Source organism: Phacochoerus africanus, chromosome 15 (assembly GCF_016906955.1).
Source record: "Phacochoerus africanus isolate WHEZ1 chromosome 15, ROS_Pafr_v1, whole genome shotgun sequence".
In the NCBI taxonomy this organism is placed as follows: Eukaryota; Metazoa; Chordata; class Mammalia; order Artiodactyla; family Suidae; genus Phacochoerus; species Phacochoerus africanus.
This window is the reverse complement of record NC_062558.1, coordinates 77,897,758-77,925,180: the sequence shown is the minus strand read 5'-3', so window position 1 is coordinate 77,925,180 and position 27,423 is coordinate 77,897,758. Positions and strand designations below refer to the sequence as shown.

General features: G+C 34.6%; 1 protein-coding gene across 1 annotated transcript in view; it reads right to left on the bottom strand.

Moving 5' to 3' along the window:
• The window catches only part of ADK (adenosine kinase), a 479,816-nt gene that overhangs the window by 227,607 nt on the left and 224,786 nt on the right, over positions 1-27,423 (bottom strand). Inside the window, 2 exon segments of the mRNA XM_047760818.1 lie at positions 10,995-11,103; positions 18,753-18,925. Of these exon segments, the coding sequence (XP_047616774.1) occupies positions 10,995-11,103; positions 18,753-18,925 (282 nt within the window).

The following is a 27,423-nucleotide window of genomic DNA, read 5'->3' as shown; positions in this document are numbered from 1 at the left end:
AAAAAAAAAAAAAAAAAGAAAGAAATCCAGAAGAGACATTTTGTAACTTGGAACTATAACTGGAATCATGTGTCATTTTAATTCACTATTTACTATTACCAGTTCTTGACCTGGGCTCCATTAATTAACAAAAAGTCTTTTGAAATCTATGAACTTCCAAAAATTATATAAACATTTTATGAGTATATAATTTTTTCTGGAACTAATCAAAACTCAGAAAAGATTAAAATCCACTATACTAAGCACATCAATCTACCTGAGAAATGCTAGTTGACATTCTTAAGTAAAATAATATTTTAAAGATTCAATTTAGCTTATTATAGCTGTCAAATAAATAAATGTTAATCTTATAAGAAGCTATGTATCTGTAAAAATAATTATTTTTATAGGATGAATAATGGAACATACGGTGCTCTTTTATTTTGTATATGTGTATCTTTCCGAAAAGACTGAACCAAAGTATTTTTGGTGGGTTTCTGTACGTTTTGTATTTTATTTTATTATGACTGTTTCTGTCATGTATTTTAAACTTAACAATAATAACACAAGGTGGTCTTAAATTGTTTATAGAATGAAGAAAGAAATAATACTTGAAAAATGAATACACAAAATGAGTAGTCAGGACAGCAGACTCAATCAGGCTGGGAGGTTAGACAAAATTTGTTTGGGTTGAGGGTATTATAGGGGAAGATGGAAGAGAGTTACAGAGCAAAGTGTTCAAGCGTTTATCAAAATGTAAAGAAAAACTTGTGCCAGAAATCTGTATAGAGGACAAGAAGACAAGCAGAAAAGCAGCAGTCTATCTTTGAGAACACCTTCAACTATTTAGTATTTGTTAATGTTCCTAATTATACCAGGACGACACAGTTAAAAAGTTAATATGGTCTGGAGAGTTCCTTCCAGTTTCCAGAAGCTATTTTCAAGGGATAGAGAAAAAATACATGATAGGAACAAGGGGTTAGAGGTAAATGAGCCTTGTTGTACAGCTGAGAAAGCTGTACTGGTCTATAATTGGGTAACAGCAAATATGGATTTAGTATGAACTTGACTTCTAAGTAATGGAAGGGAAGAAAACTATGTTCTCATTTTTTTCATCCCACTTTATCCAGTATCATTTTTAAAACTTCGCCTCCTACATATCACCTACCCAAATCAGAAAAAGATTGAGATTTTAAAGAACTGTCCCAAAATCTGGTAACATTAAGTCTAGAACAAATAAATGAGAACAAAAAGCTTAAAAGCCCTCTTTAGCATACCTGCAAAAGAGACAGGTAATAGGAAGAAAACAAAAAAAGACTTATTATGATTTCTACTACATATGTCAAGGAACAAAGACATAAATTCATTATTTGTCTAATTAGAAACAATTATATCGTTTGTAGTCATAATACCTGAATTATCACTGAAACTGTAATTAGATGCAGATATAAGATTAAATTCAGGGACCATGGAGATTAACTGCTAATGGGTACAAAGTTTCTGTGGTGAAGTTAATGTTCTAAAATTAGACTATGGTAACGGTTGCATAACTCCATGAAAACACAATCACTGAATTGTGAATCACTGTGAATTCACAATCACTGAATCACTTTAAACAGGTGAACTTTATGGTATATAAATATCTCAATAAAGCTGCTACAGAGAAATTAAATACAATTTTATTTATTTAGAAGAACAGAGACAACAACATAATGGGTTAAATCATATTAAGCTATAAACACTGTGTACAGTAAAATATGTTTAAAAACAGATATACTTCTACAGAAACCAGACTATTTATGTCCAAGTTATACACAATTTCAAAGATGTGACAACTGGCACATAAAAAATGTATACTGTCATCACAATGTTTATAGATTTCCCCTCTCAATCATGTTCATTAAAGAGATTTAGCAAACATTTTCCCAAGCAATTTCTGATTGGTCTGAAATATATACATAAAGTAAACTGAAGTAGAAACGTTTCAGTAGATGGTTTGTTAATTCATTTGGGGTTCTGTAAAACAACCTACTGTCTTATACAACTAATTGCTATACATATGTTTATTTTCTTACCTTCTAAGGCAATTGGCACATAGTGTGGTTTCCAACCTCACATAAAGTTCCAAGACTTCATTATAATGCCACAAGTCCAAAACACAAAAAATTCCAATCTTTATCATTAGAGCCCATAGCTTCTCTCACCAACACTGTCTTACTTCTCCTAAGTAAAAAGATTACTCTGTTTAACTAAAAATAACCTTACTTTAATAGTCCATAGCTTTCCTCCCCTCCCAGTAAAGAGTTTTATTTTCGATAGCTGCCAAAAATAAGACTTAAAAAGAATTACAAGATTTTTTTAAAGAAGATAGGAGTAAACCTCTCAACCTGGAGAAAATATTTATAAAAATCACAAAGTATTTGCCTAGAAAAATGATACTGTTAATCTGCCAGAAAAAAATTCTAGAGAAATTAAAAATAAGTACAAATAGAATTTCTAAAAATCACATCATTTGAAAAATTTTCTAACATGAATCAAAGATTATCTCTAATGAGGAAGAACAATAATCCTTTGTTAAAACTCACTAAACATCAATAACGTATGAAAATTTATTAAACATTAAAAAACTGAAATCTAATGCTAATGCTTAAGTAGTAACACAATTAACAGTCTTTTTCTTTCTATATTATATCCAAGTTAAAGAAATAGGTCTTAGAGTTCCCATTGTCACTCAGCAGATTAAAAACCAGACAGTGTCTGTGAGGATCCAGGTTCAATCCCTGGCCTCACTCAGTGGGTTAAGGATTAGATGTTGCTGCAAACTGCAAACTGCTTAGGTTGCAAATGTGGTTCGGATCTGGTGTGGCTATGGCTCTGATTTGACCCCTAGCCTAGGAACTGCCATATGCTGCAAAAAAAGAAAGTGGTCTTTACCACAAAGTTTTGGGCTTTATTTGAAGGGATGTCAAATTGGTACATAAAACTCTAAATTTCTGCATGACAAAGATTCATATATACAGCAACGCCCTTATCCATGGGGAAGAGGTTCCAAGAACCCAGTGTATAGCTGAAACTGTCAATAGTACTGAACTCCTTATATACTGTGCTTTTTCTGGCATCACTATACTTGAGCACTCCGAGGCCATTATTAAGTAAAAGAAGGGTTATTTGGGAATTCCTGTCATGGCTCATCAGAGGTCTGACTAGCATCCATGAGGACGCAGACTGGATCCCTGGCCTTGCTCAGTGGGTTAAAGATCCACCACTGCTATGTGCTGTGGTATACGACACAGACACAGCTCAGATCCTGCGTTGCCATGGCTGTGGCATAGGCTGGCAGCTAACAGCTCCAATTTGACCCTGGCCTGGGAACCTACATATGCTATGGATGCAGCCCTAAGAAGACAAAAATAAAAAGAAGAAGAAGGGTTACTTGAATATAAGCATCTTAATACTCCAACAAATATCTGATACCCGCAATGGCTACCAAGTAACTAAAGGGCAGGGAGTGTATTATACAGTGTGTATATGCTGGACAAAGGACAGAGCAGGACAGCCCAAGACTTCATCGTGCTATTTAGAATGGTACATAATTTAAAACTTACAAACTATTTCTAGAATTTTCCATTTAATATTTTCAGATTGAAGATGACCATGGCTAACTGAAAGCACAAAAAACAACACCATGGATAAGGGCATGGGGCAGGGGTTTGGGAGGACTACCATACTAAATGTCAGGAGTTACACACAAACATGCAATGCTCCAGATAGGGGGGAAAAGTCACATATTTCTTATTTTATTTTTGAATTTATGAATATAATAGTTAAGGTCACCTACAAGGATATTTTCAAATAAAGGTTTAAAAATTCATAATTTCTAATGAAGTCAGTGAAGCAGTCCAGAATAACATAATCAAAAACTTGAAGTAAAAAATACAGGAACAAAGCTAAATGATAATCTTTGATCTGACCAAAACACTGGGAGTTCCAATGTCTAAGTGTTCAAAAACTGCATTTAGAACACTAATAAATGAAGTCAGTGGCAGTTCAACCATCACAACTCCTTAACTAATAATCTCAGAAGATTATTATAAAGATTAATAAATTTCAAAGAGTACCTTGACTTCATTTACATCTAAAGGTTTTTAAAAGAACTCAATTAAATCAATTATCATTCACAAAATAGCTTAAATATAAAAAATAAATCCACATGTTTACTTATTCTGTCAAAACATATTCATTATAACAGCATAGCTTTCAAAATATATTACAAAGCCTTTTTCTATGGTCTTATTAGGTTTATAGCAATGAGTTTAAGTAATTGTCCATAAATAAACAAAAGTTTTCTATCTTAACATATCCAGATTTTTTGGGGGGGGGGGAGTTATAAATTTCATACATATATATTAAATTAACAGTTACTTTTCATTTCCTTTACATTGCTCTAATTTCTTTTAGGTAACCACTACAGAAAAAATTCATTCACTTTTATTAGAACCTTTCTTATATTTTCATGACAAAGCTAAGAATACCAGGTGACACTAAATTCTGAACACAATCAAAATGATCTTATAAAATGTGTAATATTTTATTGTACATATATTTTAGTAAATGTTATAAGAAAATTAAATATTAAAAAAACAAGAGATGTAAAACCCAAATAGTTACTACTAGTTATCCTTTACATGCAAAAACTCCTATTTTTTATCAAGTATGAACTCTATTCCTTTCCTCAAAGTTGTACACTTTTCCACACTGTTTCCTCCACAAACGCATAATCATACCTTCCTTTATTCTAGAAGCAAACATTAGTAACATTTAAAAATCTAACCTTCAGAAAACTATATTCGCTCAAATTCTAAGATTCTAGGCTGAAAAAAGATGAAAGCGATCAAGATACAGTAATAAATTAAACATAGACAAGGTAAAAGAAGATCTGTAATGAGCCATGGGAAATGGAAAAATAACAGAAGGAAATAGTCATAGGAGTGAAAGAAAAATTCAAACTACCAGTCCCATATTCTCAAACAATTACTGACAAAATATGAGTCACTATTCTTTCATATATAATGCTTAATTTTCAATAAGTAAAAAAGAGCACACATTGGGTGACTTGGCTAATACAAGTAAGTCACATGGCATTGGAGCTTTTGTTAACCTGTTTCTTTTCAATGTATTTGAATATTTGAACTTTTCTCTCATTAAAAACAGTTTTGGGAAATAATGAATAAATTTCTGTGCAAAATCCCACTGTACTCACAGTGTAGCCCAAAATGCTCTAAAGGATGGACAGAAAAGAATAGAAAAAAATTACTGCAACATTAGTAATTATACAGAGGTAAACAGGTATCTATTAGCTAAGACCTTTAAAATTATTTTTAAATGAAAACTGACAGACACTTTTATAGAATCTAGAAAAATAATTTAAGGTGCTTCTGAGGTTAAATAAACCTTAACATTGTTCAAATTCAAAGAAAAAGTCAGTCAGGCAATCTTGCAGATAAAGAATCATCTAAAAAAAAGGAAAAACAAAACCAACCAGAAGATTTCCATTTCTAGCCAAGAAAGATTAATGAGGAATGGATTAATACTCCCATCCAAAAAACCATAAAAACAGACAAAAATATAAACAACGGTTCACATATAACAGAAGAAATTATCAGTCTACTAGAAGGTATAGCAATTGAAACTATCCAAAATGAAACAGGAAAAAGAATCCACAAAAATGAAAAGGGTGGCATCAAAGAGTTTTGAGACAACTTCAAGTGATCTAATATATCAGTAATTTGAGACTCAAAAGGACGTGAGGTTGGGGTAGAAAACATATTCAAAGAAACAATGGCTGAAAACATTCCAAACATAATAGCTCTAAGAAGTTAAACCCCAACCATAAGAAACATGGAAAAAAAATTACTAAAGCACAATATGATCAAACTGGTCAAAATCAGCAACAAATAGGAAATTTTAATAGCAGCCAAGGTTAGGGGTGTGTGGCATGTTACATCCAGAGGATCAAAAGTAAGGATGTCAAAAACAATGCAAGAGAGAAGACAGTATTATAACATTTTTAGAGTACTAAGAGACAAAACCTGTCAACCTAGAATTACATACCTGGCAAAAACCTCTTTTAAAATGAAGGTGAAATAAAGATGTTTTCAAACATAAAAAAGCTGAAAGAATTCATCACCGACAGACCCAAACACATGAAATGCTAAAAAAAATGCCTTTCAGACAGAAAGAAAACCATACCAGATGGAAATCTGCTTCTAAGCAAAAGAAATGAAAAGCACTGGAAACAGTAATTAAATGAGTGATATGTATTTTTCTAATTACTTAAATCTCCTTAAAAGACATTTGATGATAAACTCAAATCTAAACATATCAATAATTATATTAAATGGAAATGGCATAAACATTCCAATCAAAAGGTAGATATTGTAAGGGTGGACAAAAAATAAGGTCCAATAATATGTTGCCCAAAAGAGATGTATTTTAAGAATACTCAAGTGAGTAAAAGGGTGGGAAGAAATATACCACAATGTCGATAGTCGAAATAAAGTTAGATTGGCTATACTAATATTAGAGAAAGTAGATTTGGGGACAATGTATACTATGAGGGATAAATATTTCAAAATGATAAATGACTCAAATAATTAATCATACACATTTATACACCTAATAACAGAGTTTCAAAATACATGAAGAGAAATCAATTGCAAGGAGGAATACAGGAATCCACAATGGTAGCAGGAGGAAGATCTTGGGAAATCTCTGTAATTAGAAATAAACAACACACTTCTAAATAACCCATGAACCAGGAGTTCCTGTTGTGGCTCAGTGGAAACAAATCTTACTAGCATTCATGAGGACGCAGGTTCCATCCCTGGCCTCGCTCAGTGGGTTAAGGATCTGGCATTGCCATGAGCTGTGGTGCAGGTTGCAAAAATGGCTTGGATCGGATGTTACTGTGGCTGTAGTGCAGGCCAGTGGCTATAGCTCTGACTGGACTCCTAACCTTGGAACCTCATACACCATAAATGTGGCCCTAAAAAGCAAAATAAATAAATAAATAACCCATGAACCAAGTAAGAAAGCAAAAGAGAAAATTGAAAGTATTACAAACCGATTGAAAACATGACATATCAAAATTCATGAGAGACAGTCAAATGAATGTTTAGAGAGAACATCATAGCACTAAATGTCTATAATAGAAAAGTCTAATCAATAAATTATTCTTCCACCTTAGAAAACAAAGCCAAGTTGGAAGATCTGGGGTAGGATAAAGGAAGAAGAGGTGTACAAGAGGAGCAACTGAAATCCAAAGCAACCAGAAACAAAAGAAAACAGTGAAGAATAGAAATAACCCCTTGACCTCACATTTCCCATAAGAGTGCTAGGACACAATGAACCAATGTCCACAAAGCACTATGTTTCATAAAATTATTACACCAAACAAGCTGTCATTTACATATAAAAGCAATAGAAAATTAAAGCTCAATGAGAGAGTTCTGAATCCTTCTTTGGTTGAAAAGTATTTAATGACAAAATGCAGCCAACAGAGGGATAAGCAAAATAAACAATAAAGGAATGGAGTAAGGGGGTAAAGTAATTGACAATAAGCATTTATGCCATTTAAATATAAAATTAACCCTGTAAGAATTATGGTTATAGAACAAAATGTAAATGTTTAAATAGTGAAAATTAAAAAAAAGTGAAATTAAAATTAAAAACCTCCAGAGGCTGGATGAAATACAGTGCTAATTGTTACACTTTTCATAGCACATTAATATTGCTTTAAAAAGAAAATACATAGTTCAGAAAATTAACAGCTCCAATTCATAAACCTTCCCTAAATATCATCGTTTTAGAGGGCTACTGTAAAAAATATTTCTTAGAAGAAACAGACACATGCCAATCTAATTCTAAGGTAACAGAGCAATTGAGATTTGTTTTCAAAATGTAATTAGCTATTGCCCTAATGAGTAATCTCAAAATACCTATTAACAATGAACTTGGTTTAAACATGGAAAAGCTGAGTTTATATGCCATAAGAGGGATACCTATGATGAAGGTAAAAAAAGATATCAACATGTCATTTAAACCAAAAGAAAATGCTGGTATACCCATACTACATTTCGGCTTTTTTTTTTTTTAGGGCTGCACCCACAGCATATGGAAGTTCCCATGCTAGGAGTTGAATTGAAGCTACAGCCTATGCCACAGCCACAGCAATGCCAGATATGAGCTGCGTCTATGACCTACACCACAGCTCACGGCAACATCGGATCCTTAACCCACTGAGTGAGGCCCATGGATTTGAACCTGCGTCTTCATGGATGCTAGTCAGATTCGTTTCCTCTGATCCACTACAGGAACTCCCTCCATTTCGACGTTTTATCATGAAAGTTTCTGCTATGACTTGTAGGCTCAACACATTATGTGATGGAGAAAATGATGTAGGCTTTTGAATTTTCTGAATGCTTGTGACAATTAAAAATTTATGAGAAAAACTGAGTATATAGAACTAGTTTATTTTATGTAAGGCAGATAGATATCTTACTTACGGAAATGTGTTCTATTGATACGCTGAATTGTTTCATCAAGAATCTTTTGAAATTAAAGCTTCCAGAGTTCCCCTGGTGACTCAGAGGTAACAAACCCAACCAGTATCCATGAGGACATGGGTTAAGGATCCAGCATTGCTATGAGCCATGGTGTAGGTCACAGATGTGGCTCGGATTTCGCGTTGCCATAGCTGTGGTGTAGCAGTTACAGCTCCAATTCGACCCCTAGCCTGGGAACTTCCATATGTCGTGGGTGCAGCCCTAAAAAGACAAAAGAAAGAGCTCCTACAATTTCAACTGGTTAAACTTCTGAAGTTTATGATGATGATGATGTGAGGTGACAGCTGACCCTATAGAACTTGAAAGCATAGAGAAGCTCAACTGATTTGTTGAAATAAGTATAAATATAAATATTGACTCAATCTAATCTTGTGGATTTCTTACTGAGAAAAGACAAAACTGGATGCTCTGATTGCCAAGGGAATTAAAGATTTAAAAGAACTGACAAGTGTCTGAGGAAATTACATTCAGAAGAGATTTCACTGAAAAAGAATTATGTTCTTAATTATTAGCAAAATAACTATTTCTTGAATGTTCACCAAGAACATAAAGCATCACAGGTATCCAACGAGTCTACTATTTTCAGAACTATTTAAAATAGCCAAACTCTGAACAAACTATAGATTTCCCTGGCAATGTGAAGAGAGCATTCTTTTATGAAATTGCTTAAAGAGAAACTAACAGCTAACAGCCACCATTAGATATATCAACTAAAATCCATTCTGATATTTGTTTTTGGCTGAACATACTACTACACAAGTCTCAAAAGTAATTAAAGTTTGTTTAATTTATTAATTTGACCCAAACTGATCATGCTACACTATATGCAAAACAGCATTTGAAAAAATAGTTAACACTTGCTATTAAAATTCCATTCACCCAAAGCTGGCTCATGTTAAAACTCATATTAAAACTATGAGTTGGGTGTAAGTTCAATCTCTACTGCTCTAAAATTTTCATTCATGCAAACTTGGCTAGATGAGCTATGTGTATATAACTGGTAAAATTATGAGTTTTTTCCAAGTTAGCTCAGAATTTGGGGTCCAATTACTATATATTGACATATGTATGCATACGTGTATGTATGTATGTGTATATATATTTACATATATATATATACACATACATACATACAGAGAACTATAATTATCAGTGTAAAAATATTTTTCTATCATAATATACTGTCACATTTCAATCAGTCAATATAAAATAAATAATACCAAACTTTAAACCTGCTTTTTGACTTTCAAATGTAGAATGGTTTGAGATAGTAATAAATTCCCTTTAAAGAGTCATACTAAAAAGAATGCTATCAAGACATTAATGGAAAAATGGGATCATTTGAGAAATAAAATAAAACAGAAAATAAATGAGAGAAAATTTTAAAGACTTTGAAATGTTTTTCTCACATACTAGCCAAAGAGGTAACATGACTTTTCTCTATATATTCCTCTCAATGAAAGCATTTACTTGACAGTTATAAAGAGGTAGGATTTGCTATACAGAAAAATCAATAATAACCTTGTAAAGCCTACAGCAGTGCACATAAACATGCTGTAGGAGACATTAACACTAAACTGAAAGAAATAATTATATTTTCAATAAACATGTTCCTACTGGATAATCAATTTTTTACACATCTTACCAGCTGTTTCACAGCTCAGGTAGTAAATGGCAACAGCTGTTATAGAGAAACCATATATTTTGTGCATATGAAGTGCTTTTCATTTTTCATAGGTATCTATTTATTTGTGATCAGCCACATTTAACTCATTAAATAAAAACAAGGTATTCATGAGGTGATTAATTCAGGAGAATTTTTAGTACAGTCTTATTTTAGAAATAAATTCTTAACTGGTTATTTTTATTTCAGAAGACTTGATAATTCAAATTATATGCTGCCCTCATTCCCATGTTTAAAAGATTTGTCACAATGAATGTTTCTGAAATATTAAATTAAAAGGTGTCATGGTAATTACCATGGAATAAATAGTAATTAAGATTTTTTTAGACAAATAAGCTCAAACTGTTGGCAGTGAATATTTATATTACTAATATTTTCCCATATAATGCATGGATCATTTATAAGGATATCCTAAAAATATAAAATATAATTTTCCAGAAAAATACAGAATTTAATACTTGCTTAAAGAACACCTATGTATAACATATATAAAATGAGGTATATTTGAAGGTAAATAATACAAATTACATTACCACAGAACAATCATATTTTTGTTCTGTATTTGTAATAAAGAACCTATGTGCTTTGAGATGGGTAAATAATTTGCAGGATAAGAAAGAGACAATTATTTTTAAATGTACATCAGCTAGCAACTATAATTTATAGTGTGAATATGTACCAAAAATTTGAATTAGGTAAATACTTACTGCTATATAATAAACTCTTGCTTTGTCTACCAAGATCCAGTTTTTCTCCATATCAAGATGTTTCTCCTTTTTATAACAATTAGCAGCAGCAAGATTAGCTACAAGGGATCTAAAAAAACAACAAAAATAAGTATGTTTTATTTTACAATAGTCAAATTTGTTATGCAACCTGACAGTTAATTAACAATAGTTTTGCAAATTTTGTCTTACATCTTAATTCTCCAAATTGCTATATACTAGTCTTAATCAATGTAAATAAAATTAATTTGTTTTGAAAACTTATCAAGACTTCTCTGTTGCTTTTGAGATAGAGACAGTTAATCCTTGTTCTAAATATGATCTGGTATTTTGAGAGAAACCAGTATTTAAACTTTAAACTTTTCTTTTGATAATAAATTGATAAGATTATCTACTTTCTACATTTTAACAGTTTAAATGAAGTGAAGAAATAAAGGTACTATGTCATTATAGAAAATATACAAACATATGTGTCTATTAAGTATCAACATACTATCCACTGATTACTTAAGCTAATGTTTTAAAAGGCAAGGATGGGATTAATCTTGCAAAACACACATATAAGCATGGACCATACTGACTATGAGAAATGAATTCATAAACCATTACATTTTAAGGATTAGAATAAATTAAAATTAGTGAAAACTTCCAGCACTGGTACAGATTTGCAGCTGAAAAATCTAAGAAGAATACTGTACTTAAAATCTTGCTACAAGTGCCACATGGAGCTTTTTATTACTGCCAAACTTAATACAATAATTGTTTACAACACAGACAAATAAATAAACCAAATACGTCATCTCATTACTTGAGATTTCAGTAATATGGTTGGAACCACTTTTGAAAAAAAATATATTGATTCTCTTGTAAAACATTCTTATTCATCCACCTACCAACTGAATGACTGAAAGATACATTCTGTTTATGTTCAATTAAATTAATGAAAGTGGAGATATTAGAAAAGACAGTGGAGAAGGACTTAGGCTCACCTCCTCTCATGAAAACACCAAAATCACAAATAAATGCTTAACAATCATGGACAAAAAAAAAAATGTGGAAACTATCAAAAAAAAGTCATTCTACACTCAAAGAAACAGAAGTCACAACGCAACAGACAGCAGGAGAGGTGTTTTGCAATATAAGCAAACCCCATACCCACTTGGTGAGTGACCCACAGAGGCTCTCCCATTAGAGTGAGAGTTCCAAACCCCACATCAGATTCCCCAGGCTCGGGGTCTGGCATTGGGAAGAGGGGACCCCAGAGTATTTGGCACTGAAGGCCATTGTGGCCTGAGTGCAGGAGCTCCACAAGACTGGGAGAAACAGAGACTCCCAAGAAGTCGAAAATACGAAAAGACCAATCACAAGTACTGAAATTGAAACTGTGATTTAAAAACTTCCAACAAACAAAAGTCTGACGAGATGGCTTGACAGGTGAATTCTATCAAACACTTAGAGAAGAATTAACATCTATCCTTTTAAAACTACTCCAAAAAACTGCAGAGAAAAATACTCCCAAACTCATTTTATGAGGCCACCATCGACCTGATTTCAAAACCAAAGATACTAAAAAAACAAACAAAAATAACAGGCCAATATCACTAATGAATACAGATACAAAAATCTTCAACAAAGTGTTAGCAAACTGAATTCAATAATTCTTCAAAAGGATCATACATCATGATCAAGTGGGATTTATCACAGGGATTCAGGAATAATATCCACAAATTAATTAGTGAGAAACACCACATTAACAAAATGAAGAATAAAAACCATATAATCATTTCAAAATATGTAAAAGCATGTGACAAAATTCAATACCCATTTATGGTGAAAACCCTCCAGAAAGTGGGCAAAGAATGTACCTACTTCAACATAATAAAGGCCATATATGAAAAAAAAAAAACACAGCTAATATCATACTCAATGGTGAAAAGCTGAAAGCATTTCCTCTAAGATCAGCAATAAGACAAAAATGTCTACTCTCACCACTGTTATTCAACATAGTTTTAGAAATCCTACACACAGCAAGAAGAAAAAGAAATAAAAGGAATCCACATAGGAAAGAAGAAGTAGAACTGTCACTGTTTAAAGATGACGTGATACTATACATAGAAAATCCTAAAGATACCATCAGAAAACTACTACAGGCTCATTACTGTATTTGTTAAAATTGCAGGATACAAAATTAATACATTGAAATCTCTTGCATTCTATACACTAAACAAAAGATCAGAAAGAGAAACAAAGAAAACAATGCCCTTTACCATGGCATCAAAAGAATAAAATACTTAGGAATAAACCCTACATAAGGAAGCAAAACCTGAACTCTGAAAACTATAAGACACTGATGAAAGACACTGAAGAGGACACAAACAGATAAAAAGATATACTATGTACTTGAATTACGAGAATGAATATTGTCAAAAGGGCTCTACTACCCAAGGCAATATACAGATTCAAGGCAATCCATATCAATGGCATTTTCCACAGAATTAGAATAAAATTTTTTAAAATTTTTATAGAAACACAAAAGACCTCCAAATAGCCACAGCAACACTAAGAAAGAAAAATGGTGCTGAAAGAATCAGGATCCCTGATTTCAGACTATACAAAAACTACAGAAATGAAATCAGTATGGTACTGGAAAAAAAAAAAAAAAGATATAGATCAATGGAACAGGATAGAAAGCCTAGATATAAACTAGGCAAGAATACACAGTGGAGAAGATAGTCTCTTCAATGAATGGTGCTAAGAAAATCAAACAGCTGTATATAAAAGAATGAAATTAAAACACTCTCTAGGGAGTTCCAATTGTGGCACAATAGAAATGAATCCAACTACTGTCCAGGAGAATGTTCAATCCCTGGCCTGGCTCAGGGGGTTGGGGATCTGGCGCTGCTGTGAACTGTGGTGTAGGTTGCAGACATGGCTTGGATCCTGCATTGCTGGGGCTGTGGCATAGGCTGGCATCTGCAGCTCTGATTTAACCCCTAGTGTGGGACCTTCCATATGCCGCTTGTGCAGCCCTAAAAAGCAAAAAACAAAACTAAACAAAACAAGCACTCTCTAACACCATACAGAAAAAACAAACTTAAAATGGATTAAAGAACTAAATGTGGAATTCCATTAAATTCCATTGTGGTGTACCATTAAATATCCAGAACTGTCTGTCACTATGGTGATTTGGGTTGCTGCTGTGGCACGGGGTTTGATTCCTGGCCCAGGAACTTCTCCATGCTATAGGTAAAAATAGCCAAAAAATAAAACAAAATAACCTGAATTTAAGACCAGATACTATAAAACTCATAGAGGAAAACATAGGTGGAACACTCCTTGACATAGATTACAGCAATATCTTTTTGGGTCTACCTCTTAGAATAATGAAAATAAAAGAAAAATAAACAAATGAGACCTAATGAAACTTAAAAGCTTTCACATAACAAAAGAAACCATAAAAAAAATGAAAAGAGTTATAACTCACAGAATGGGAGAAAATATTTGCAAACAAAGTGACAGGCAATATACACACAACACATGAAGCTTAATATCAAAGAAACAACCCAATCAAAAACTGAGTAGAAGATGACATTTCTCTAAAGCAGACATACAGATGGTCAACAGGCACATGAGAAGGTGCTCAACAATAACAATTACTAGAGAGATGCAAATCAAATCTAAAATAAGGTATCACCTCACACCAGTCAGGGTGGCCATCATCAAAAAATCTACAAAGAATAAGTGCTGGCGAGGTCATGAGGAAAAGGGAATCCTCTTACACTGTTGGTGAGAGTGTAAACTGGTACAACCACTATGGAAAAAACTATGGAAATTCCTTAGAAAACTAAAAATAGAACTACCATATAATCCAGCAATCCCACTCTTGGGCACAATCAAGAGGAAACCATAATTTGAAAAGATACGTGCAACACTATGTTCACTAAAGTACTCTTTACGATATCCAAAACATGGAGGCAACCTAAACTTCCATTGACAGATGAATGGATAAAGAAGATGTGGTATATTTATACAACAGAATATTACTCAGCCATAAAAGAGAATGAAATGGACAGAAAAAATTGGCACAACATTAAATTATAGTTTAATTAAAACGAGAGAATGAAATAATGCCATTTGCAGCAACATGGATGGACCTAGAGATTATCACACTACATGAAGTAAGTAAGACAGAGAAAGACAAACATCATATGTTATCACTTACATGTAGAATCTAAAAAAAAAAAGATACAAATGAATTACTTTACAAAACAGAAACAGATTTACAGACTTCAAAAACGAACTTATGGTTACCAAAGGGGGAAGGTATGTGCGGGGCGATGGATTGGGGGATTGGCATCTGCATGTTATATACAGAAGAGATAACAAACAGGACCTGCTGTATAGCACAGGGAACTCTATTCAATATTCTGTGATAAACTATATGGGAAAAGAACCTGAAAAAGAACAGATATAAGTATATGTATAACTGAATGCTTTGTTGTACAGTTTAAATAATCAAAACATTATAAATCAACTAAACTTCAAGAAAACATTAAAAAATGAAAAAAAAATGAAAATAGGAGTAATATACATTAATATATGCAATGCAAAATAAATATATTACAAATTTAAGAATGATCAAGTTTTGGAGTTTCCGTAGTGGCACAGCAGAAACGAATCTGACTAGGAACCATGAGGTTGCGGGTTCGATCCCTGGCCGTGCTCAGTGGGTTAAAGATCCGGCATTGCCCTGAGCTGTGGTGTAGGTCGCAGATGTGGCTCGGATCCTGTGTTGCTGTGGCTGAGGTGTAGGCCAGCAGCAGCAGCTCCAATTGGACCCCCAGCCTGGGAACCTCCATATGCCATGGGAGTGGCCCTAAAAAAAGTCAAAAGACAAAAAGTAAAAATAAAATAAAATAAAATAAAATAACAATTTAGCATACAAAAACAATTTATCAATTTATGATAGCCTGAGTGGTATCAGAAGCAAAAGATGATCTATTTCTCACTTATGAGAAAACTATACCTACTTAATAAGTTGGTTTTTAGAAAAACTGAAAGTGGAAAGTTCCAAGTAAGTATATCGCAATGTTTGAACAATCAGTATAATTGATGGTTTTACTTATTAAAACTTTAAAATTATCAAGTTCTCTCAAACCCAAAAAATAAAGTTACTGGAACGTTTTGAAAATGGTACCTTAAATATTTCTTAAAGTTATATTTTTAGTTGTTTAATGACTACTGCCAGGAAGAATATCAAGTCTTTACATGTGCAAGGCAAAAGAGTGAGCAAAAAAAAAGAAGTAAAAAAGGGGAGTTCCCATGGTGGCACAGCGGAAATGAATCTGACTAGGAACCATGAGGTTGCGTGTTCCATCCCTGGCCTCGCTCAGTGAGTTAAGGATCTGGCGTTGCTGTGAGCTGTGGTGTAGGTCACAGACACGGCTCAGATCCTGCGTTGCTCTGGCTCTGGCCTAGGCCGGTAGCAACAGCTCTGATTAGAGCCCTAGCCTGGGAAGCTCCATATGCCATGGGTGCGACCCTAAAAAGACAAAAAAAAAAAGTAAAAAAGGGATATGGAGATGGAGAAAAGGGAGGAGAGATGGGGGAAATAAGGAAAAGAAGAGGAAGTGGTAAATAAAAAAGGAGGGAAAGAAAGGGAGATTGGGGATTGGGAGGACAGATAATATTTGTAACAATACGGGATGTAAAGTATCTAGTGAATCAATATTTAAAAAAGACCATCTCTGATGATTCTAACAATAACTGGGAAAATTATTACTTTTTCCTTTCCAAAGGATAAAAAAGCCTGTGCTGATGAGCACTACGGTAATAATGATGTTAGCAAAGCATGAATGTATGGAAGACATACCTCTATGTACCTGCAAAAGACACAAATACAACCAATGCATTCAAGTGCATAGAAAGGAAAATGTTCTAATAAGCCAAGTTGTCTAGAAATGCAATGGGTTGTTTTCTGAATGGCGCACTACACATGACTGAAATTTACTATGTAGAGATGACTATTGCCAGAAATGCTTTGGATGACCTAATTCATGAGACTGGATATAATGTAACTGATAGGTTCCCAGGAGGATGGAGACAGACCCCCACCCCCGAATTTGACTGTTGACCTTGGAGACCTGCTGTGGACATGGGTAGGGCCCAGCATAAGACCTACACCCTTTCCAGGAATGTGGAGCATAGATTAACCACCTACAAGGATTAACTGCCCTGTCAAGGACTACCCCTCCCTTGACCTTCTCTCCTCCTTACTGGTTCCTGCCACATGTTTCCACCATGAACTCCAGGCACAGATCCTTTATAATCTCCGCAGCTCCTCCCAGTCAGAGCTGGCACCATCTTGAGCTCAGCCCATGCCCCTCAGATGCCTTAATAAATTCTACTTTGCTTCACCAACTAGGCCTTGTGCATTCCTCCCTCGGCAAACCTTACAGTAATATTTTATATTATAAAATATATAATGTATATTTTAAAATATACATATGCGTCTATATGTATTTTACTATTACAGCCTCAGGATATGGTGAAAAGAGCGTTCTTTTTTAAAATACAGATACACTGAAGTTTGGAGTTTGGCGCAGTGGTTAACGAATCCGACTAGGAACCATGAGGTTGTGGGTTTGATCCCTGCCCTTGCTCAGTGGGTTAAGGATCCAGCGTTGCTGTGAACTGTGGTGTGGGTCGCAGATGCGGCTCGGATCCTACGTTGCGGTGGCTTTGGCATAGGCTGGCAGCTGCGACTCCGATTAGACCCCGAGCCTGGGACCTTCCATATGCCGAGGGAGCGGCCCAAGAAATGGCAAAAAGACAAAAAATAAATAAATAAAAATTTTTTAAAAATACAGATATATTGAAGTTTGTTTATTTATTTATTTATTTATTTAGTCTTTTTAGGGCTGTACCCACAGCATATGGAGGTTCCCAGGCTAGGGGTCTGATCGGAGCTATAGGCACTGGCCTACACCACAGCCACGGCAACACGGGATCCGAGCCATGTCTGCGATCTACACTACAGTTCACGGCAACGCCAGATCCTTAACCCACTGAACGAGGCCAGGGATCGAACCTGCGTCCTCATGGATGCTAGTCAGATTTGTTTCCGCTGAGCCATGACAAGAACTCCCAGAACATTCTTTCTCATAACAATTCAACAAGAACTTAGCTACAAAATATTGAGGTAAAATGCCCTCCTTTTCTGATCCTAATAATAAAAAGTAGAGTCAGGACTAGATAATCTAAAATTTTTCATTTAATTATGCTTCATGAAGACAAGAGTAGGTTCAATAAAGGTAAAAAGAAATTTTAAAGGAATAATGATAGGGGAGTTCCTATTGAGACGCAGTGGTTAACGAATCCAATTAGGAACCATGAGGGTGCAGGTTTGATCCCTGGCCTTGCTCAGTGGGTTAAGGATCCGGCGTTGCTGTGAGCTGTGGTGTTGGTTGCAGATCCCGAGTTGCTATGGCTCTGGCATAGGCCGGTGGCTACAGCTCCGATTCGACCACTAGCCTGGGAACTTCCATATGCCGGAGAGAGGCCCAAGAAAATGGCAAAAAGACAAAAAAAAAAAGGAATAATGATAGGAAGGAAAGTTTACTAAACATGAAAATCAATCATAAGCATGAGGTCTAAATTTCAAATTCTGATTTGAACTCAGATTTTTACCAGTGGAAAATCAGTCAATAGGCACAGTGGCTCCCTTAAAATGACACTGACCTGTTGCCACCAGTGATGCATGCAGCACAAGTTCCTGTTGGCTGCTCATTCTGTTCATAGTAATGAGCATCCACATGGGCTTCAGCGGCTTTTTTCTTCAGGATCTCCCCAAATTTATCTATCCCGATGCATCCAAAAAATGTTGCTGCTTTGTGTGGCTGCTGAATCATCCACTGAAAAACAGGAACATAAGTGATTTTAATGGGTCAGAAAAATGGTACACATAGTTCAGTATTCTGCCATGAAGGGTCACACAAAAGCGTTGCTTTGTTAGCAGGTGTGGCTGTTATACAAGGAATTCCAATCCCGTATCACCACATATGATACGATAACAAATTTGATTGTAACAACCACATAAAGTCTTATTACTGCTTTCAGGGACAGAAAGAGAGTCAAGGGGTTAAGAACTCAGAATCTAAAGTCACACAGACCTTGGCTCAATACTGGCTTGATACAGAAAAATAACAGTGAGTCCAATATAAATAGTAAAGCATTGTCATTAAAAGCCGAGAATCTATACTGAATACGGCCCAGGTTCAAATTTTATCTCTGCCACTAATTAGCTGTATGAGCAAAAGCATGTCATTTAACATTCCTATTCCTCATTTCCTCATCTGTAAATGAGGAATAAAATTATAAATATACCTCATAAGGTTGTTGGGGGAAAAATTAAGTAATTTAAGTTAATGTATATGCATTGCTGGGCATGGTACCCAGCACACAGTAAATGATATGTATTAGCTGGGATTGTCATAAGTATTGTCATACTAGTAGTGATTCATATACATGTTCAACTAGGTTCATGTCTAAGAAGTTATTTTAAAAATTCAGAAATAATCGGTATTAAAATTTTAATTCATTAATCTCATAAACTTTAATTTCTTCACTATAAATTAATGACAGTGGATTTCTTTTAAAGTGCATACTTCTCACTGATATGTTCTCTTCAAAATTAAGCTCAAATTCCTGAGACTTCTAACATTTGTACTAGTTATAAAGTCACCATCTATTTTGTTACTAACACTTTTGAGCAAAATATTCAAAAGACATCAGAATCTTGCTATATGCCAAATATTTGGAGTTAAAAAGAAATGCATATATATTTGAGAGTTAAAGGGATGAGGAAAGTAACAAAAGATAACCAACAGAAAATGGTCAGATAAAGATACAGTAACTGTTTGATGATCTACCAATCCAATCCAACTTCTAGGGATTTATCCTGAAGATACATACCCACAAATAAAAAATAATATAAGCATAAGTATTCTGTGAGACATTATAATGGTAAAATGTTGGAAACAAACTAAATATCCATCCATAGAAGTCTGGTTGAAAAAAAGTGAGCAGAATACAATCAGTGGAATCCAACACAAAAATTTTTAAATGTACAAGGAAAGCTGAAATAGAATAAATACAGGCAATGTGAAATCCTTATTGGATCCTGGATTGAGAATAAAGTCAAACAGCTAAAAAAGACATTATTAGAATAACTACTGAAACTGGATATCAGAAACCATTGTTCTATAAATTCTAAATTTCTAAAATATGGGATAAATACTTCGAAATGGTTCAGAACAAATGTATATATTTATATTTATTTATATCAAGAAAGCAAGCCAATGTTGAAATGTTAACAACCAGCAGATCTATATGACAGGTACAGAGAAATTCCTTTTAGTATTCTTTCTACATTTCCGTAAGTTAGAAAATTTTCAAAACTAAAAGGTGGGCCGAAGATATTTTAACTAAACCAATTATTCTATTTAAAAATAACATTAGTTTTAAATTAACTTATTCAACCTTCGATATTATCAGTTTATTAAAATTAGTCCATTAAATGAATCAGTTGATATATTAAAATGCATCAACAACCACATCTAATATAGATTTTCAATCCTTTAAACCACACTTAGGTAAATTATAGATTTAACAACAGAAAATACATGTGTGTTGTCCTATAATTTACTTTTATTCATGTAGAAGCATGAAATGATCAACTTTGTTTAGGTAGTAAAATAAAAAGACAAAGTCATTGCCAAATTTTATTATGATTATTTAAAATGCCATTAAAATAATGGGAAACATCAGGGAAAGTGAAGTTATTATAAAGTAATTTAGCCTAATTATAATCAAAGTTCACAAGTTCAAGCTGAAGTCTGAAAAAAGGGCTATCAACTCACTACAACACTTATATATGACTTAAAACTCTTCCACAAGCAGGATTTAAATGAATTGAAATGTCTCCATTACAAATCAATACTACTTGAACCTGCAAGACATAAAATGGACAAGTAATAGAACACTGTGGCTACCTCTGATATCACCATACTGACAAAATACAAGAACTTTAACTCTTGGATCAGTGATTTTCACTTAAAAGTTAGTCAACCTAAAATGAGAGCATAGTAAGCCAAAGCAGACATAACGATGAAAGAAATAGAAGCCATGTTCACTGCTTCAAAGTACTTAGAGATCTAGCTAAGACAAGATGTTACAATCAAGAAAGTTGAAACAGATTAAAAATATCAAATTTTTTAAAGTTTATAATTAAAAATCTAGTATACCTCTAACTACATCTCAAACACAATTTGTTGCCAACACCTAACTAATGTTTCCTAACCTTCTGACATCCAATCAGTAAGCATTTAATATATGTACACTAGAGAGTAAAATGATGAACATGACAGTGTTCTTAATACAAAGTCACAATCTTACATTTTTCTGATTCTCTAGAATAGAGATTCAACCTTGTTCATAACCTGACTGTGCTCCTTTTTGTAGGCCAAACTGCCCAGCTTTTCTTTGTTTACATAAGTACAGTACATCCTTAAACACCTATCTTTAACTCTAACCCTGAGGGAGTAGCAGGGTCCAAATTACCCTTGTTCTGTGAATAACTAAAAACAAAACCCAAAGGGAACAACCACAGAATTTTCAGATGTTGGAAAACAGGCAGAGCTGAACTGTAATCTCTGACAGAAAGACACAAGGTGAGCCCCTGACATCATGTGGGCTCTCTGCCAGGAGGCAATTTCCAGACTATGGTAACAGGAGGAAGAAGCCAAACAGAGCCTGGCATTCACACTGAGATGAGGGGACAGAGATAAGTGTTCAAGGAGAGTCAGGAGACTAGAAATAGTGAAAAGAGGTTTTAGAGAGGAACAAGCTAAAATTCACATAGAGTAACTCTTGGGGCTTTTGGCTGGGGTCCAATCTGTACATGCTTAAGGATTCTAGATCAATACATAAAAATCGAATATGAGTCTATATACTATCAAGGAGCAGTTGAAAATTAAAATTAAGAAAATAATGTCACACAGAATAATATTAAAAATGTAACACATTGGGACAAATTTAAGACAACAAGTGCAAGACCTATATATCGAACACTATATAAGTTTGCTGTGGGGGGGGCACATATAAATGGAGAGCTTTATACTATGTGTGTGAATTCAAACAACTCAGTATTCTGAAAAGAACAATTCTCCTCAAATTGATTCAGAGTCATTACAGCCCCTAGTCAAAATCTGATTTTTGAGGACATCAACAAACTGATTGGTAAAAGGAGAAGTAATTAGAATAGCTGAAGGTTGGGAGAGATGTCAGTGTGACAGCAACCAACATTCAAATATAAAATGTGGGAGTTCCCATTGTGGCTCGGTGGAAACAAATATGACTACCATCCATGAGGACAAAGGTTATATCCTGGGCCTCACTCAATGTGGTAAGGATATGGTGTTGCCATGAGCTGTGGTATATGTTCAGATCTGGCATTGCTGTGGCTGTGGTGTGGGCCAGCAGCTACAGCTCTGATTCGACCCCTAGCCTGGGAACCTCCATATGCCGCGGAGGTTGGTCTTTTTTTTACAGGTCATGTTATCATAGGTCATATTATTCATATATGGATAATATGACCTATGATCTTATAAGGATGTTTTAATAGTTAGAAATAGACTAACAAGACGTGTACTTCAATTCAGTAAATGATGCCTGTTTTGGTTGTTTCACTTTTATATAGCAAATGAAAGGGTTCGCCCTATACTTTAAGTAACTAAACCTAATTGGAGAACTAGAAAACCACTATTGTTAACTTTAAATAAATATATGAATTAGCTGAATTCAATTTTAAAGCAATATTAAAGGTACAATGATACCAGAAAAAACACCCAGGAGGGGAGAGTAATTGCAGCTGGATCAGAAAAGGCTTCCAGAGATGGGTAACATTATCAACTAGTCTTGAAGGATGGGTATAATTTTCAAAATTGCCCATGAAGTGCAAACAAAGTAGAAGCATAGAGCACGTGCCTCCTTTAGGGTGTTAGGGATTTTATCATGGTGTCCCTAAGGCAAAAGAATTCTATTTATTGAGTAGTTAGGTCCAAACAACTGAAGTATTTATTTTATAACAATTTAGCACTGGTCCAGCACTACAAAATTCTCAAATCTTGGAATCAGATTGGTTATCACCACTCTCATTTCCTGTCTCATATCCTAATATGATATGTCAAAACATTTGATACCACCAAAAGGAATATAACAATCTAATGTTAAAATGAAATATCTGAAGCTAGCCATTCGTGCTGGATCTGATAGATATCACCGTTTCCTGAGAAAATTTAAATATCCTGTGGACCCAAAGCAGTCTTTGCCAAAGGGACCTTAACACACAGTTTGGGAAATAAAATAAGTACAGTGTTAAAAAAATGTGAAAGAGAAATTAAAGACAATAAATATTTGTCAGTTAGGAGTATAATGACAGAGCATTACAGGTGAGAGAAGAGAATGATGGAAAGTAGATCTAGAACAGATCATTAAATACTACTTTAAGAAGTTTAGGTGGGAGATAGCTCACAGGTTAAGGATCTGGCATTGTCACTGTAGTGGCTTGTGCTGCCGCTGTGGCACATGTTCAGTCAATGGCCCAGGAACTTCCACATGCCACAGGCAAATGCCGCTCCCCCCGAAAGATGTTTAGGCGGCGTTCTCTAGGTAGAAGGTGCACAGGAGGATTGTTGAGCAAAGGAGTGAGATGATTAACAGATGATACTTCATTAAGGTAAGAAGCCAGGAGGAGAATTTTTAACCAAATTTAAATAGGGGGTGAATAAATGACATACTAGCTTCATATCAAGAGTCTTTAAACCACATAGAGAAAGATTTCTATTAATATCAATTTCACTTTCCAGATGAATTTCCTCTTTGTCACCTAAACACAATATTTTGGCCAATTATAACTGATAATGATGCTCAAGAGACAGTCACTTTTAAAATAATGCTGTATCTTAAAAATTCTATTAACAATAAAAGATGAAAGAATGACAGCTAGATACTAAAATTCTTGCAAGATAAGAAATTTTATATGAGAAAATCATGAGGCATTTTGAGAAAACTGAAAGAAATTAAATGTCAAAAGTGGGAAATAACTGCAACAAGCAGATTACTAAAAGATGATGAGGAAATCAAATTGAAGTAGTTGGGTTAGGAAAACAGCGTACATCACAAAGCTTAAAGGATTAAGTCTCTCAGATGTCAGGTGTGAAACGGAAAATTTTCATAAATATTATTAAGAATCCATTCTTCCTCAACAACTAGTATGGTATCCTGCCAAAACTGCTCCATTTCCCCCTGCTGGCAATCATCCTATTAATAAAAATTGATTCCCAATAAACCTATTATTCCAACAATAGTTTTTTCGTTAATTTTCTTGTTAAATACTTGTTAACATCTATTTCTCAGAAGAGATTTTGGGCAACTTTGGCCTACTAGGAAAAAAAAAAAAAAACACATTAACTTTAGATTCAGATATATACAAGCTTATCTAGTCCTGTGAAGGTAAATCATATACTCTATGAGAAATTTAATTTCTTGCATAAGTATTGTAAGAATTGAAGGAGATCATAGAAGCAAGTACATAAAGCAGTGCTTATCAAATATTGATGATGATGATAATAACAAGGGACTGAGTGAGATATGATAATAATAATTCAACTCATTCCATAAATATTTCTTGATCACCTACCACCTGCTGGACATTGTTATAGTGAATAATGTATAAAGAAACATTTTTGTATCTTCTTTGCAGGCTTCTTTTCTTCTCCCACCCTGAGTGTTCCCCAGCCTGGATTCAAGAGATTAACTGCTCTTTTCACCTGATCCAATTTTATATACATGGATATATATGAAGAGTGAGGGTGAGAAAGAAAGAGACTGTTATGCAGCACATGGGAATAGCACTTAATTAGACTTTGGAGAGTGACCAAAGAAGATCACCTAAGGGAAAGAGAAAGAAACTGTGTCCAAGCTGAATTTGTAGGCATTAAGAACATGGTGGGTCTTGGATGGGACAGTTATTTCAGTGGGAGGCTCAGAACCAAGAAAGGGAGTAATGTAATTAAAAAATTAAAAAAAATCAGGATTCCAAAAAACGATTTTGATACATTTACAAATGCAATGAATGAAGATAAATAAGAAAAGGGCTTAGTATCAAAATGCTTATAACCTTTTCTTTAAATTCATATTTGAAAGATACAATCTGGAGTTACTGTCATGGCGCAGTGTAAACGAATCCAACTAAGAACCATGAGGTTGGGGGTTCAATCCTTGGCCTTGCTCAGGGGGTTAAGGATCTCACATTGCCATGAGCTGTGGCGTAGCTTGCAGACACGGCTCGGATCTGGCGTTGCTGTAGTTCCGCTGTTGGCAGGCAGCAACAGCTCCAATTAGAGCCCTAGCCTGGGAACCTCCATATGCCGCAGGTGTGGCCCTAGAGAGACAAAAAAAAAAAAAAAAAAGGAAAGATATGGTCTTTTCTAAAACATACAAAAAATGCAACCTGGATATAGTCCACTTGGATATATCATTCATAATATAACCATAAGTCCAGGCTAAAGGTTCAGCAGAAAATAAGGCATAAGGTTGGCAGAAAATAATCTTTAACTATTCTTTTTTTTTTTTTTTTCTTTTTAAGGCTGCACCTGCAGCATATAGAAGTTCCCATGCTAGTGGTAGAATTAGAGCTGCAGCTGCAGGCCTTACACCACATCCAAGTCACCATCTGTGACCTACGCCACAGCTTGCAGCAATGCCGGATCCTTAGTGAGGATCACCCACCTAGTGAGGCCAGGATCAAATCTGCATCCTCACAGATTATGTTGGGTCCTTAACCTGCTAACCCACAAGGGGAATTTCAAATTTTAACAGATTTTTATAATTACTACTATTGTAATTATTATATGGATACCATAATAATGTTATTGTTCTTTCTAAGGCAAATTGTTAAATATTAGGAATGAGTCTAAATTTTATTTTCTAAGGAGATTTGTGGTCTATCCAAGATCCATAGGCCCTATCATGGCAAGGCATTTGTGAGAGGAAATGGGTAATTGTGAGCTCCCTGAAATGGAAGGGAATTTTGATGTATTTTTCAGAGAGGATTCACAAATTTCATCAGATTGCTAAAAGGAACTAGGCCACCCACACTAGAAAGGAGGGAAAGGGAGGGGAAAGCTGGAGGGGGAACACAGCTATAGCTAGGGAGAACACCTTTTCTTTTTAAGCAGAAGTGTATCAGGGTTATAGGATTGCACCAAGTTAGCCAAGAAAAACCTATGACCCAAAGCTATTTGTCCAATTTTAAAAACATTGTTATGTTTTTTAAACAATGTACATTACCTAAAATTGTTACTTGATTTCCTTAGATATCAAAAATAAGTAGCCTAGATTTATTTCCAAGTCTCCAGATTTAGATGATTAAAAAAACAAAACAACACCTGAATATGGTGCAATAGTATGCTTCAGGTTTTTATTTAATCTGACTTTCACCAGAAGCCTTTAAGCAACAAGATTTCTATTATGGGAGAGCATATATTCTATTTCTATATTCTTCCAAGATTTTAAAAATCATGACTACTTTTACTTTTAGTTTCTTGCCATGCACAATTAGCCTTACTTTTTAGGTTGGAATAAAGAGATCTCCTATGGGTACACTAGACCTTAAAAAACAAACAAACCCAAAAAAGAAAACAAAAACAAAAACAAAAAACTTCTGGAAAATATTTTCAAAAACAGAATTCAATATAGCATTTCCCAGATATGAAGCAAAATTGTGAAATTCCCTTACATAGTGAAACGATGTTGTAAACATGTATGGCAATATGCTGAGGGGATTTAGCTTTTTTTTCTTTTGTCTTTTCAGGGTTGCACGCGTGGCATATGGAGGTTCCCAGGCTAGGGGTTGAATCAGAGCTGTAGCTGCCAGCCTACACCACAGCCATAGCAATGCCAGATCAGAGCCACGTCTGCGACCTACACCATAGCTCATGGCAACACTGGATCCTTAATCCACTGAGCAAGGTCAGGGATCGAACCCGCAACCTCATGGTTCCTAGTCGGATTCGTTCACACTGCACCAGGATGGGAACTCCTGCGAGGGTTTAGGACACACTACTCCTAATTATGGCATACTGGCTGAAGGAGTGTGAGAAAATTGCTGAACCGGGAAGGTCACTCTGACCGCCCCTCTCCTTCTGCCCTGAAACAGGACATAAAATCCGCATGTGAGAGCTGTCCTCCTCGCATTTGGAGGAAAAGATCAGCTTTATCTCCAAAATAGGGATGCTGAGAAGAATCCTAACAAAATCTTACTAAGTTTCCCCCAGTTAACACTTGTCTC